Source organism: Xenopus laevis, chromosome 8L (assembly GCF_017654675.1).
Source record: "Xenopus laevis strain J_2021 chromosome 8L, Xenopus_laevis_v10.1, whole genome shotgun sequence".
Lineage (NCBI taxonomy): Eukaryota > Metazoa > Chordata > Amphibia > Anura > Pipidae > Xenopus > Xenopus laevis.
Genome location: NC_054385.1, coordinates 87,445,150 through 87,462,134, shown reverse-complemented (window position 1 = coordinate 87,462,134; position 16,985 = coordinate 87,445,150). Strand labels below are relative to the sequence as shown.

General features: G+C 41.3%; 1 protein-coding gene across 4 annotated transcripts in view; it reads right to left on the bottom strand.

The window, feature by feature from the left end:
* Nucleotides 1–15,473, bottom strand: part of evl.L (Enah/Vasp-like L homeolog) — a 90,059-nt gene extending 74,586 nt beyond the window's left edge. Inside the window, exon 1 of one of the 4 annotated variants that reach the window (XM_018229163.2) lies at nt 15,030–15,473. In XM_018229163.2, the coding sequence (XP_018084652.1) occupies nt 15,030–15,034 (5 nt within the window). In that variant the 5' untranslated portion in view covers nt 15,035–15,473. 4 annotated transcript variants of the gene reach the window in all.
* Nucleotides 15,474–16,985: the final 1,512 nt, after the last annotated feature.

Sequence of the window (16,985 nt, the reverse complement as noted above, 5' to 3'; positions counted from 1 at the left end):
GTAACCTACAAAAAAGCAAACGATACTGCAAACAAGAACACCAAAAGCTATCATTACTAGTATTATATAAGGTTTACTACTTCAATTTTGTCAATTGTACATATATATTAGTACTTTCCATTACTTTCTTACTGTAGGTAATTGAATTTTTTGATACTTCTAGTATATCAGATGTGCATGTGTGGCTGGGAAAAGAAATTGTAAGCGTTCACTGATTTGAATCGCTTAGGGTTGCTACATCGCAGATATTTTACTGGCATCATCTGTTGTTTGATGCCACTATTATTAATAGAGGAGAAAGATATAGAAATGTTGGTATTTTTTCCAAAAAAGGTGGCAGTCCTAGCTACAGAAATAATACTTATAGCATTACAATATAGTGCATGGGAGGTACTTTGTGATCCTGGTAGTAGAGATTAATATCCTATTAATCATTTAGAATAGAAGTTGCATGTTTAGTTTGTTTTTGGGCAAGGCATCCTGGTAGCTGTAGTTCTAGAACTGCATGGAGCCTATTTCTGCAGCAGAGAGAGCAACTGATCAACACTGTAGCTGAGATTGTCAGCCAGGCCCTCATCATTATGTTGGAATAAAGTAAAGAAGAAGAAATAACACTGGTTCACTAATAAACCCTGTGCAAATGTAGCACCATAGAGCTGTCACAATGAGGAACCTATGCAACTGGTTGACATGGAAACTGATTCTAGTCCTGCCTTTTTGCAGGCCTGTGACTGAAGGCAAGCTTTTAGCAGTCACACTAGGATGCCCATACTCAGGCAGATAACTGAGCGACGATTGTGCCTTTCCTAACTGTCAGCATCTTATTGGCTCATGCATGGGGCACAGATACAGGTCAAGCTGCATTAATAAGCCAGTTGCATTACTCTGACCCATCCAGTAATGGGGCCAAGGGTTGATAGGTTATATGAGTCAATTTAACCTACCATGCTGATGGCTGAATTGGGTAATGATCCATTTGTTATTGGCCTGGCCAAGCTTTACGGATCCCGGCTGTTAGGTATATATGTGTCTACATTTTACTTTATATGCCATTGGCTTTTAACCAGCTGGAATAATAATACATGCTACTAAGAAAAGGATCTCATCTATAGCCATCAACCAACAAATGGACTTTGTGATGGTGGGAATGAGAAGGAGCCCTATAACATTATCAGCCTATTGACACCCCATGAAAAAATATTTCATTTATGAGTAAACACATGCATGGTTTATGTCAAAGTAGGCATTTACCCTTTGTCCCTACCCTGAATTAGAATCCCTGTGCTTATAATATGTCCTAATTGAAAATACATTATCAAGCCACTGGAAATTAAATGTGGGTGCCCTTTAGACCTGTACTAAGTGGAGGGATCATAATATGCATGTGCAAAGGAACCATGCACTCTTCACAGGGTATTTGGTACTTTCAGTACAGGAGGGCCATGCGTGTGGAACCTGAACGGAAAGTGGAGCAGTAACTTTACACAGTATTAGGATACTTGCCATGGGAGGTGACACAGACGCCCCTTGCCATAATATGATTTAAAATAGACAATCTTTATGGCAGGATGTAGATTCACTTCAAAAGGTACTGTAAAGTTAGAAATGAACCCGATCTTAAAGACTATGACATATAGTCATGTCTTAAACTGTGTTTTTTATTCTTGTGCTGTTGAATCACAAGAAGTCAGTGAAATTTTGGGGCTAAAAGAATACAATCCTGGGGGACATTCTTGGGTAATTATACATTAGTATCTCTAAACAGACAAAGACTATGAGGTTTAAAGCTCAGCAGCAGCAGTTCAAGGCCTGGAAGTTACACATGCAAGAAATCTTTGCAATTCCTCTATTTGTGATTCCCCTGACAGACTGGAACTTGTGTGGCTTGAATGAGGAACATGAAACTGACTATCCATAATGGATAGGGACCCTATTTTGCTGGCAGGAACGATATAAAAACAGTAAAAATGTGTGCCCTGGCCATATAATGATGGACAGTTTTGCAGCTCTGGCCAATGGTTGCACAACTCAGACTTTTATATTAAATATCCTCTTGCTTTAAACACATTGTATTTCATAAGGTGCAACTGTAACAGCATGCTCTTGGAACATGTGGGAGTTGTGTTTGGAAAGGAATGTAAAACAATATTTCTTTAATGTCATAAAACTTGTTTTATTCCACAGAGCATGTAGTAACATTTATAACTTTCTTTATGCTTCACATAAACACTGACCCAATTGCAGAATAACCTGTTTTCCCTTGTCTGTAAACAAGGGCAGGGATCATTTCTAAATGCCATAATGCGACTTTTCTTTTAATTAAAACATTATTACATGATACTAATGATAAAGGCACAAGTGCACTTACACTAAGAGGTGCAAAGTTATGCATCTACAGAGCACTTGCACCTCTATGATCATGTTCTGGTTAAGAATCTGGTGCAAAATGCAGACAGCAAGGGTATCTGTGCTTACAGCCTGCATATGGCTCCCTAGTTGGCACGCCTAAATGAAGTATAAGCTTAGGATTCTGCCAAGGTTTGACTGCATCTAAACATATTAGTTCATTGATTTAATTATATCCTGCCTGGTCTCATGAGCATGTTGTTGTGTTTTATTCCATTTGCCTTGCTACATTTTCTTGCACTTGATGTGCTATTAGAAGATAATAAAATAGAGTTTTTTTTAAAATGGACAAAAACGCACTAATAATCTTTTTGGCACTGATTACGTTAAGGAACTGATACCTTAAGCACCATCATGTAGCTCTCTCAAAAAAGTACCAGTATATTGCGCTGTCTTTAGCATATATAAGGTCTTACTTACTTCCTTCATCTACAAGCACCCTCTCCTGTCTGGGTTTGTAATCAGGCTGCTGCCACAAAAAGAAAGTGTTTTACGAAAGGGAATTCTGGGAAATGTAGTCTTTCCTCCATATATCTGCAATTTGGATGGGGCAGGGCTCTGAGAACTGTATTATTACTGATAAAAGAAGCAGCCCCTATGTCCTTGTTAATGCCTTGTAAGATTGATATAAATGTAGTTAAGTCCTTTACTATTATAAAAATAAACTTGCTAATGTTATTTGTTTGGACCTTCCATTGGGTGGAGGAGCTGCAGGGATAGATGAAAGCTCTAAAAAGCCAAGAAAGTTTAAGTTTTATTTTGGATATCATCATCAATGTCAAAAAATAAAATATTGGTTTTAAGGTGGCCATACATGGGCAGATATTTTTGTGTGAAATGTCTGATTTTAGCAGGATCCATAATCGCCTACTTATCATTACATTGATTATTTGTGTGAGATCTTGCAGCCTAAACGACAAAGATATAACCAGGCCTGCGCTGCCTCGGGGCTATCGCCCACTAAATCTGGCGCTGCACAAATAGTTTACCATGGATAGGTGAATCGTTTGTTCAAATGATCATCTTTCTAGCAGATAGGATAGTTGTCATAGCTGCAACAAAACCTGCCTGTGTATGGCCAGCTTAACAGGTAACCAGTCGCTATCAATCCCTATTTTCAGTAGCAGAAATAGAGGATGTTTTTGGTAAGTGACCATTGGGCTCCAATAGTAATAGAGAGAAACCGAGTGGCCCTCATTCACAAACATTGCAAAAAAATGCATGAAACCTTCGAAAAAGATGTATGAATCTTCAAAAAAGATGTATGAATAAACAAACCTCGGCCTGTACACATGTTAAGTTTAATGCACTGTTTATTAAATAGGGTAGGAAATAGCACTGACCTGTGCCAATTTGGCCTGTTGTTTGTGCCCTTGAGTTGTAGTGAAGACGATGGGGCTATCTGGGTAGAATATTTTGTGCAGAAGTGGTGCTGATAAATATTTGTAAGCCTTCAATCATCCCTTTCACTTCAACCAGGTCTTTTAATGAAACCTATATCACTTTAGACATTATCAGTATGTGTGAGAATCTGCAGGCAGCAGCAACAGGCCCAGTCATCCACCTTCTTGTCTTTTGCTATCAATGCTCCCTGTAGCTAAGTGAAACGTCACATATACATATAGAGATGGCCTTTCTAAACGCATTCTTTTTTGTTCTACAAATAGATTTCCAGTAAGAGAGACCTCAAGCTTGCAGTGTTTGGATCTAGCGCAGAGCTGTCCATGGAAAATTTAACGATATGCAATTTCTCATGTTCAATTCCCTGTTGACCTTTGTGTATAAGAGTCTTGTAGGAAGCCTTTTACGTGTTTATGTATTTATACATCCACTGTATATTAAAGAGTGCCAGGATATCATCTTCCCCGTGTCTAGTCTTCAGTTTAAAACATTTTAAAACTACTTGGAAAGCAGCCCAGAGACGATTGGCCGTGCATCTAGTTTGAGGGATTAATGCGAGTTATAAATCTTGTGCGTAACACAAATCAGCCAGTCACTGGAGAGTGATGCTACTTTTATAACAGAAGGAGATCATGCACTAAACTGAAAACCTTGATTAGGTGCACGGAAATTAGCATTACATACACCTGACCTTTGCAATGATAACAAGTGCTGTATGGTTAGGAAGCCATCATTATGGCTTGTGGTACCACCCATTAGAATTTGAGCAAAAACATATACTCAGATGGAGAAATTTCCCTTATTTCATGAGAAAACGACAACATATGTGTGGTTTCTACTTCGGTAGGTGCCACAACATATGACTAGGTATGGCTCAGCAATAAATTAGTTCAAGTAACACCACGTTATAGTAGCTCACTAAAGAGTGCAAACATGCAGAAAATACTGCGATTTTTATCAATGAGATGATGGCACAATTCACAAAACATACTTGATGTTAACATCACATCATGTGGTAACAATGGCAACAACACTTTATTCACGACAGTGAAAAACAGGCCTTGGAAGTGTTAAGAAACACGTCAGAATAGGTGGTTTGAATGCAAAATGGACTGTATTAATAGCATATAATGTCGTCAATTAGTGTGTTTAATACAAAACAACTATTAGTATTCATTTTGGCTCTCTTCTGCAGTCTGTTTGTCACAATTTCTCTCTTAATACCTGTCCTGGTTGATGCTATTTTATCTATGGGGGTATTTGCCCTGCAGAAATCAACAAAACCTATTCTATCCAGCTAAGAGTAGCTGCTACTTATCACCAGCATATATTTTGCAAGTTTATTGTTTACTTTAGAGAAAAACTTTGAGTGGAGTAACTAGATGTTACTTGGCCCCATAGCAAATTAATTTTAGGGCCTCCAAAATATCAAGGGATTGTCCTGTATTTGGGCCTCATGGGGCCCCCTGCAGCCGCAGGGTCTGCTTCCTCTCTAGTTACACCTCTGGAAACTTTCCATGCTATATACAGTACATCAGCGCTACATGCCATAGAATCCTAAGTGCAACAAGAATGTACAAGTGGTAATATTGCAAATCTAAGTAAAAACATGCCATTATTCACAGTAAAGCCATTGAGAGACAAATAAAGAATCACGGCCAAAATGTACTGTCAGTAAATTAAAAGATCTTTCCTTTAAAGGAAGATACTTGCAGCATTTTGCAATATTACCATATGCATCCTGAAAGCCATACAACACCTTGCTTATTTTGTGTCTACATTTCACAATTTTGGCAGATATATATATATATATATATATATATATATATATATATATATCTGCCAAAATTGTGAAATTGTGGAGGACTGTCCGGAATCCCCAAGGGACGTGCACCGCTGAACCTGCTGTAAAGCGTGAGTGCTGTTGCTACTTCTTTTTGTACACATATATATATATATATATATATATATATATATATATATATATATATATATATATATATATATAATGCTGACTCTAAATTCCTATTGACTGTGTACCAAAAAATTATAATTTTGCACACTTATAAAAACTGTGCACTGGCCTAAAATTTGTGTGTGTGCAAATGCCCTCTCATTTTAGAGGTTACACTGTGTGCTTGTAATAAACCCATTTATAAATAAGGGATGAACCCAATCCAGGATTCAGTTCAGGATTCTGATTTGGAATTTCCACTTTTTCCCTTGTCAACCCTAATTTGCATAGGCAGATTAGGGTTTAAATTTGTTTCTGTATTCGGCCAAATCTTTCATGAAGGATTAGGGGATTTGGCCAAATCCCAAATAGTGGATTAGGTGGATCCCTGATATAAATAAAAGTCTTTTGGAACTTCCAGTCTGGTGCCAACGATAAACAGTACCAAATCCCATCAAGAAATTTGTTTCAATAATTCTGTGTCAGGAAGGGTACCCATGGAATAGCCACACAGCAGTCAGGACTCGGGTGTGTGTGACAGTCCATGGGCACTCTTTAGGGGCAGTTGGTCATGGATTGAGTAAATTGGTACAGGTTCGGGGGCAGGTCTGTGTGCAAAGATGTTTGCTTTTGTTATTCTACACTAAATCCATAATGTGAGCTGCTGGTTGGTTACTTTAGGTTACTGGACCTGAACAGATATCAAAATACTTGTGGAGCCATGACACTGGAAATTCAAGTTCATCTTTGGTCCAAAGAGAGATAATTTATAGCAATCATAATTAAACAGTCTAATTAATTCACCTAAACCTAACTTTTAGGTTCAGGGTCAGACTGGGGACCCCAGGGCCCACCGTGGCTGCTGTCCAGGGACCCCCACCCCCTGTTGTGCCGCCGGGAGCACGCTACTGACGCAATATGCAAAATAGGATTCGGATTCGGTTCGGCCAGGCAGAAGGATTCGGCCAAATCCGAATCCTGCTGAAAAAGGCCGAATCCTGGCCGAATCCCGAACCGAATCCTGGATTTGGTGCATCCCTAGTTTTGATGTGCAGTTTTATTATTGCAGTTCTCTCAAAGGAATACAGTCAAATATCCTTAAGTTTTGGCATACACTTCCCATCTTTCCAAGGAAACAAGACTACTCAAAACAGGCATACAAAGGCAGAGAATAATACAACGTTGTTTCCAGCTATACTAACTCAGGCGTGCCACAGGCAGTGAGCTTCCCGTTCTGTTGATGTTTTTTGTATCTAGACAGGGGAGCAGCACTGAGCGCTAACACTACACAGAGCTGGTTGGTCAGAGCTAATCAACTAACAGGAGTATCAACTTTAAAAGTCAGTTAAGTTTTCATAAATCATAAAGTAGACCGAGCTGCTGAATTCCTTCTGGATTCCCCAGTTTGATCCTTAATAAATCTGCCCCACAATATAAGCAGGGGTGCTTCGCCAATGAGGCAAGTTGAGGCCGTCGCCTCAGGTGGCAGCACCCCACTAGGTACCAGGGGCAGCAAAAATGCTGCTCCTGGTACTTTAAGAGCGAATTTCCGGGGGAGGGGGGGGGCAGCAGCAACTGCTGCTGCCTCAGGCGGCGGAGGGGCCAGGATCGCCCCTGAATATAAGAGCCTCTCTACCATCTCGCAGAATGTTTCGATTGCCAGCTTTGGCTAGCACCACACATTCATGTTTATTTGATGTCAAGGATTCCACTACTATTTGTCACCTACAGCTCCCTAAATTCAGAACAAGTGCTAGGCTAGGCTCCCTGGTCATGGTTCAATCTTCTGCCTGTAGCAGCCGCCTTTGGCCTCGGGAGGAGCCCTCAGCTACTCAGATGCTGCAGCAAAGCAAGAGTTCTGAATGAGCAAACGTTTGTTTCCAAGGTTTTGGATGGAAGGCAACACCAGATTCACATGGATTAAACAATAAAGCGTAGTCAGGCAGGCCGGGGTCGGTACAGGCGGAGTTCAAGGATAGTGAGGCAGGCCAGGGTCGGTACAGGCAGAGTTCAAGGATAATCCGGGAGGCCAGGGTCGGTAGAGGCGGGGGTTCAAGGATAGTCAGACAGGCAAAAGGTCAGAATTGGAAGAGTTCAGGATAGTCAGACAGGCAGGGATCAAAATCAGGATATTCAGAAACAAAATCACAGCCAGGAAACTAATCAGATTACACCTAACAACGGGCAACGATTAGAGGCCCGCAGCTCCTTTAAATATATAAAATTTTGTGCCACCGATTTGATGATGTCACGCACCCGGCACATAAAACCTGAAGTGCACATGCCCAAAGAGAAACCAGCATGAGAGGAGGAAGAGCAACGTGAAGGGCGTCCCCGCCGGCCCACCGGACCACCAGGGTTACCCGTTATACTATCAAATCAAACCTTGACAAACCTATTCTATAACATCTATTATATTTATTTAAATGGTTCCATTCCTTTACAGAGCTTGTTAACTGGGATCCATAGAATGCTTGAACTGGTCTCCTTCTGCAATGATAGCTTGGCTCTGTGGGTAATGTTTAACTGATTTTTACAAGGGGAGATATAGGTATAGTCAGTTATTACTGTCTGCTCTACTCAGCTTTCATAACAGAGTATACTTTACTTAATGAGTTTAGGGACTTTATATCAAGTGACTCTCTTCTGGACATTGCTAACATGGTTATGTGCATCCAACAACTCTCCTGTTTATTCATTCAGAAAAGTTTCCGGTTCATACTCACTTGTCTCTTTCCTCATTGCTCAGTGGCATTTTTTGAAGGATGTTTTTTCAGATTAAACATTTCATATAGTTAAGCTATTAGGCTCCAGTTTTGGAATGTATATTACAATTGAGTTTAGAAAATCTGATGATTTGTTTCACTAGCAATACTTGAGGGACTCAGAGCTAACTTTTAATTAAATGGCACCCTTGCATCAGAAAAAAAAGATTTTTTTCAATGACTTTTTACTGTTTTCTATTTCTGACCATTTTTCTAATGCTGCAGAGAAATGTATCAACTAATGTAGCAAATTGTAACAGATCAGAATCTGCACCTGGATTATTTGAGCTGCCAGACTGAAACACCAGAGACATGGACATTATACTTTCAACTTCAGTTTTGGAAAAACAATAAAAAATAACACATGCAAAGCAGCTGAAAAAAGTCTTGATTTCTGGTGAACAATCTGAAAACAATTCAACTGGAAAAAAGTGTTTGGAAAGTGAACAATCCCTTCGAACATTAAATAAATACAATAGGATTGTTTTGACTTCAATAAGGATGAATTATGTTTTAGTTGGGATCAAGGTACATTTTATTATTATTACAGAGAAAGAAAAAAAATATTTCTCTATAGGAGATGGCCTTCAGATAATTTGGAGCTTTCTGGAAATTGGGTCTCCGGATAATGGATCCTACACCTGTACCATTATTTACTTTGTTAGACTAAATAAATGTCAACATTTAACTGTGGTTTCTTACTAAATCCCATTAGATATGTGACCACTAAGGCTGAATTATTTATAATGTGGTTCTCACCAGAAGCCCATCACAGGTATCACATCAGTTTTCAGAATCAGGGAGCTGGCCTTCTGATACTATACTGTCATATATCCAAAGCTGATAAGACTTGAGACATTCAGTGGTGTATCTAAAATGATTTGTATCTTGAGTTCTATAGAAACTATCTCATGCATCTCAAGCATACAAGAACCATGCAACCTCTTTTGCTTCTACATGTGATACTTTGCAATAATTTGACCTCAGTGGAAAAGCTTTCACTCTTTTATTAACACCATTTGTTCTCATATGACCATCTGCTAATATTCGTACATTACAGAAAACCTACTTACTTCCTGTATGAGAATTCTTAGATTATTTCACTACATGCCCTATTCTGGAACAAAAAAGTTACTATATGATAGTCAGAAAGATCGGATGAAATTAACATTACTACCATTTAGTATTCTACGAGAGTAGCACATTCATCAAATACCCAGATATATCATTTGGGAGAAATTTAAAAACATAGGGCAAATTCACTAACCGGCGAAGTGGCTAACGCAGCGTTACGTAATTTTGCCACTTCGCCAGTTTCCTAAAAGTCCCTGGCTCAAAAAAAGTCCCAAAAAACAAGTTTTTTACTTTATATAGGGTGATAGGCTGAAAAAGCCTTAGGGTACCCTCCTTCCCCCCTACTTTTGTCAACATATGGCACCTAAACTATACTGTGGGCACATGTTTAGGGCATTAGAACACCTCTATATTTTTATTAAGCTTCCCTGGGCTTCTGTAGTGTTATTTATTTGCTGCAGCATACGCGTGCATTTAAACTTCTATTTCGCGCTGTATGCAAATAAGCTTTTGCTAGCGTAACTTCGAACTGCTGATCGTAACATCGCTAGCGCAACTTTGCAAACGATCGGTAACTTGTGCACAACTTCAGATCTTCGTGAATTTGTGCAGCCCTGGCGAATCTACGCCTGGCGAAGTGCGGCGAAGTCAACGCTGGCGCAACTTCGACCACCTCCAACCCAACGCCATCTTGAAGTGTCATAAGCAGCAAGTACCAACAGGCTGCAGGTGCCAGGGGCAGTTTGGTATAAGAAGAAGATGGTGTCTCTAATAAATATAATATTGACATGCTCCCTATCACTCTAACACAGTATGTTCTTTTTCAGGGACTTTACACATCAGTGGAAAACAATTGGATTTTACTGCTCAATGCAGTCAAATCAATACTAACTAATTGATACATTTAAAAATGCCTGGAAAAAAAGGCTTTGAAAAATGTTCCAAACACTTTTCTCATGGTCAGGAAACTGTTAATAACTCCCTCAGGGAATCCCTGCATTACATTTTAATACATCTGCCCTGTAATTATACTAGTATTTGTAAAATTTACAAAAAAAAAAACCTCCCCATGGTCTCAGACTTGATTGGCAGATCCGCAATTTCAATGAGAGTCTATAAATATGAGGGGAAAGCATTGTTTTGTACAGAGCCATAAAGCATTGGATACTGTGCTGACGTTAAGGAGGAGTGCCAAAGCAGAGCATAATGGTGAGTAATGTACTACCTGCCTGTGCTGCTGTTGCCAGGCCATGTGTCCATGGAGTTTCATTTTCTGGCAGACTGTAACTATTGGATGAGATGATGAGAGATCCATGCAGCGTGTGTGAGCGAGGAAACTGACTATGTAATCACTCCCTGGGCTTTCTACAATCACATTCAGGAAATTTTGTAAAGCAAAAGAAAGATTCTGAAAAATCACACAGCTGCAGCACAAAGCTCTATATATGTGCCCCAGGTGATGCTGGAATTCTGGGAAACAATGAAGCATTGTGGGTAAAATACATGATGCATTGCTTGCGAATTTAGCACTTAACGTCACTTGTGAAGCAAACGCAACGGGTCTGGAATACAATAAACTCATGGCGTCAAACAAAGAATTCAGCGGAACACAAGCAGCTGGAGACCCATAAGAGTCCTATGAGGGCCCCTCGGCCCCAGTTGAACAGACTAGGCCCTGAATTGTCCACATCTTACATCATGTAATGCTATAGGCTAATATTCTGTGGTATATTCCACATTTTCAGTGCAAGAAATGACAACCCGTAAATTAGGGTTAGGACGCAGATTATATTATAGCAATTAGGCAGGTTAATATAGAGTTAAAAGGTTGAAATTGATGGACGTGTGTTAATATGTTACTAACGTCTACCATATACAGGTATGGCAGTTCCCAAAGAGTAAGTTTAAAGTTGAATATTCCTGTCTTTGGTGTTTTGAGTCTGGCAGCTCAGTAATTCAAGTGCAGACTCTGAGCTGTTACAGTTTTACAACATTTAGTTGATACATTTATCAGCTCCTCTGGAGTATTAGCAACTATTCTATCAATTCTAACAGCTGCCTTTTATGAAATCCAGGGATTCAGCTCAGCAAAGATAAGAAAGGAATCAAGTAAATGCAGGACCGCCATCAGAAATCACAGGGCCCCATACAACAAAATTTCCTGGGCCCCCGGGACTGCGCCCACTGCAAGCTCCACCTACAGGTCCGTCCTCCCCACCACACAGTAAAATAACAAAAAAAAATATTGGTGGCTAGGGTTCCCACATGTTAATAAAAAATAAAAAGATATTGGTGGTCAGGGCCCCCCATAAAAAAACATTTGTGGCCAGGGCCCCCCATTAAAAAATATTGGTGGCTAGGACCCCACATGAGAAAAAAATAATTGGTGGCCAAAATTGGTGGCCAGCCCCCCCCCCACACACATTATAAGAAAATTGGTGGCCAGGGCCCCTTAAACGTCCACGCCTTTCCCAAAGTCAGCAGCTCTCAGAAAGATTGGGGCCCATCTAATCAAGTAAGTGTGGCGTGGCCGGGCCCCCCTAACCCTCGGGGCCCCTACAACTCTCCCCCCTGTCCCCCCCTGATGGCTGCCCTGAGTAAATGTATTAATTTATATCAGTTAAGATAGAGAGTCGGTAACCCCCTCCTCCCAGAGCTGCTTTAAAAGGTGAAAAATGACACTTTACACTTACACTTCAATATTAGAAACTCGGTCATACACATAAAATAGAAAGTAATTGGAAAAAGTCTTTATTTCTGGTGATCTACCTGAAACCAACTGAACTGAAAAAAGTGTTGGAAGGTGAACACTTTAAGGAAATAATTCAAATATGTCTTAATGATTTCCTTTTTTTCTGTAATAATAAAATAGTACCTTGTAGCTGATCCTAACTAAGCTGCATGAATCCATATTGGTGGCAAAACAATCATATTGGGTTTATGTTATATGGTTTTTAGTAGACAAAGTATGAAGACACAAACTAAAGTAAGATCCCTTATTCAGAAAACCTCAGGTCCCAAGTATTTTGGACAATAGATCCTATACCTGTATAATGAATGAAAAGCTGGTAAAGATATTTTAGTCTGTTAAACTACAGCTCCCATCATACACAGCAAACCACAGTGTTTATCCTTATTCTATTAATCCCTGTTTCTTTCATGAATGTATGTAACAGTCACCAGGCTCTCTTTCACACACCAGCAAAGAATGAGAGTCCCTTTAAGGGGCAGCGGATAATTATTTAAAGTTATGTGAAAGCACAGAAGTTGCCCATCACTGGGATGAATGGTCAGACACCCCAGAGGGCCTCAAACGAGACATGCACTCTGGTGATCCTCAGCCTATTTTAAGTCTGCTTCTCTTGTAACCTTATAAAATAAAATGTGCCAAGCCAGAAAGAATGAGAGGCCAAACCCTTGTAAGCTCCAGTAATATGCGTGTGTCACTCTCTCTTGCTCGATGTAAGTGCTAGGGAATAAGCATGGGTTTAATGCATGTCTGTGCGCACATAGCAATATTTAAAGGAGATTAGGGCATTAGATCAAGAACGCCGATTACAACAGATGATAGGAATGGTGCATGCAAATCCTGGGAAACCATTCAGCCTATAGTAATCTAGGTCAGGCAGCAAAACTAGAAGCATCCAAGCATTTGTGTACTACAACTCCCACAATTCTCCATTAATCAACTAGTGAATGATTCAGAACTCAAGTGCATCACCCTATGTGTCCAGGTCAGGGTTAAAAGGGCATATATCTCAGCTGAGTAGCCATCTAGGGCTCCAAGGCTGGGAAGTCTAGGTTCTTTACCCACCAAAGCGCTGTAATATTCTAGACACAGGTCTATCCAATCAAGCCTTGCTACTTTTTGTAAAAGAGCATCTGATTCTTTAGACCAAGACTCTCCACATGACAGTGAGCAGTGTGACTAATGATATTGCATTGGGCCCATAGTAGCACTGCCTTTATCCATTCCCACACCTGCACATCACATTCCCATAAGGTGACAATTTCAGCTCAAAAGTAAAAATCCTTAGAAAATCTGCCTGGCAACGACCTTGACCTTTAGTAAATCTGGAATTGTATGGTGGTTTTCCATTGCTTTGGCAGAGATGCCATAGTATGATGTCTGTTAAAGGCAAACTCCTCAGCATTCCCCTTTATTGAAAAAAAAAAACAGCTGTACATTTTGCAGTAACATCTTTGAAACACAAAATCAGGTGCATTTCACTCTTTAACTGGGAATGTGCAAGGAATACACCTGTAACTGGACTGTGTGGAGACTTTAATGCTCCATGCACAGCTGTGTGTACCTTTGTCATGGGGAATGTTGCAGGGACAGTGTGATATTGTGCAGCAAGTGACTTATGTACATATCTTGGTAGGTCAGATCCCCCACACGCACTCACACGCACACACATACACACACATTCTCACACATACACACATACATACACACATACACAAATACACACACACACACACATATACACACATACATACACACACACATACACAAATACACACACACATACACACACAGACACACACACACACACATTCACACACACACATACACAAATACACACACATACACACACAGACCACATACATACATACATACACACATACACACACATACACACACAGACCACATACATACATACATACATACATACACACACAAATACACAAGGGCATCTCCACTACCACAGTACAATGTAGTAGAGGACAGGGATATTGCCATTCCCAGCCCATAGAATTGGCTATAAAGGTGTCACTGGGCAGGTTAGAGGCATATTATTAGTGGAGCTGATGAGGAAGAGCAGTAAATGACACGTGTGCAGTGCCAGGCTCATACACAATGCCGGGATACAGTGTGTAACCCACACAAGGGGCACATATAGGTGTCACAGCTATAGATACTTCTGTGGCTGTGGATTAACTGTATAAGACCTGTGTGTTGGGCAAAAACTATAGGAGCGCCCCCTAGTGCTCAGAGGGTCTCAGCTCACGCTTAGCATCAGGCTCCATTAAATGGTATGACATATATGCGGCTGATTAAATGCGCGCTACAGTCGCCTCTAAATAACCACCGGCAATAGATCAAGGACGCCGCAAGTCATTTCAGCACAGGACGGGTTAACTTAACCCTCGCTGCGTAAGAAGCGCCTGTGAGACCATTATTGTTATTTTCTCGGGTTAGTTGGGGGGATGGGGGGCTAGCGAGCGATTCCCTGCTGCACATACAGCTGCACATTCCCACAGAACAGTCACTTGCCGTGACACACACACATATATGAGATCGGCCATGTCCCTGGCCGTTACCGTGCCCCTACAATGAATGAGCTCTTCCAATCCCAGCATGATCCATATAATGTCACTGTCTGCAGCAAAGGACCCACATATCCCCCCGCCGCTCCCCTCACCTCATTCTTGTAGCAAACGCTTGGCGGCCCCCGCTTTCTCCTTGGTATCTTCTGTGCCTGGCAGGCTGAGCGGCGGGCGGCGGTGCGGGGGGCAGATTAGCGGCGGGTCTCCGGTGCTGCAGAGGGGGATTGCTGAGCGTGCATGTGCCGAGCGCTTGGGGCTGATGGGGAGAGCTTCTCAGTGACAGTCCTTTGGCGGCTCCTGGATGTGCGGTATATACTGTCACTCCAGGGTCCCCTGCAGTTCATGTTTGGCCCCAAACTAGCTGCAGAGATGCTCCTTCCCGACTGACAGCTGTTGTAGCGGTGCTGCCATCTTTCTCTCCACCGAGTAGGTGAGGTTACAGCAGCAGTACAACGTACAAAGGCGCCTGAGCTCTGCTGCCCACTGCTGTCAGCCTGCTCCTCTCTGTGCGCTGCATCACCCCTCCCTCCTCTTCCTCTCTTCCTCCTCTCATTCTGTACATTCACTCACTGGCACGGGCACCTGCATCTCTGCCCTGCGTGCGGGGGGAGCCTTTATCCACCCCAAGTGCCAATTTAGACCTTTTACCCACAATGTCTGGCTTGGCTGGGCTGCACGATTTATTTTTACTATTTTCTGCCGCCATAGTGTCTCTGCCCACACTGGGTGCCAGTTTATATTTTAGGATAGCCAGCACTGGATCTGCCCACACTGGGTGCCAGTTTATAGTTTAGGATAGCCAGCATTGGATCTGCCCACACTGGGTGCCAGTTTATAGTTTAGGATAGCCAGCATTGGATCTGCCCACACTGGGTGCCAGTTTATATTTTAGGATAGCCAGCATTGCAGGTCCGGATTGAGAATTAAACTAGGCCCTGGCATTTCAGGTACACAGAGGCCCAATCAGCCCACTCAGAGGCCCAAACAGCCCCCACCAGCCCACTAAATACTGACTTTCTATAGGACCTTATAGCAGCCCCTCTGGCATTTGCCAGAGCCCACAGATTGCCAGTCCGGGCCTGCAGCATTGGATCTGCCCACACTGAGTGCCAGTGTATAGTTTACGATAGCCAGCATTGGATCTGCCCACACTGGGTGCCAGTTTATTGCACTGGGGCATACATCCACTTATACCTGCCCTAATTTCGGAAGCAGTAAGCTGGATCATGCTAGAATCCACAGATTGTCAGTCTGGGCCTGGGTATTATAGTGGCATTTATTAAAGGTTATTAAAGGGTGATTCGCCTTTAAGTTAACTCGTAGTATGTTATAGAATGGCAAATTCTAAGCAACTTTTCAACATTTCAACTCTTCATTATTTATTTTTTATAGTTTTTAATTTATTTACCTTTTTCTTTTGACTCTTTCCAGCTTTCAAATGGGGGTTACAGAACCCACCTTGAAAAGAAATGTTCTGTAAAGCTACGGATTTATTGTTATTACTAGGGATGCACCGAATCCAGGATTCGGTTCGGGATTCGGGCAGGATTCGGCCTTTTTCAGCACAATTCGGATTCGGCTGAATCCTTCTGCCAGGCCGAACTGAATCCGAATTCTAATTTGCATATCAAATAAGGGGCGGGGAGGAAAATCGCGTCACTTTTTGTCACAAAACAAGGAAGTAAAAAATGTTTTCCGCTCCCACCATAGTTTGCATATGCAAATTAGGATTCGGATCCGGTTCGGTATTCGGCCGAATCTTTCACCAAGGATACGGGTGTTCGGCCGAATCCAAATTAGTGGATTCGGTGCATCCCTAGTTATTACTACTTTTTATTACTCCACTCCTATTCACATTCTAGTCTCTTATTCAAATCAATGCATGGTTGCTAGGGGAATTTTGATTCTAACAACCAGACTGCTAAAATTGCAAACTGGAGAGCCGCTAATTAAAATGCGAACTAACTCAAAAACCACAAATAATCAATAAAGAAAACCCACTGCAAATTGTCTCATCATACTAAAAGTTAATTTAAAGGCGACCAACCGCT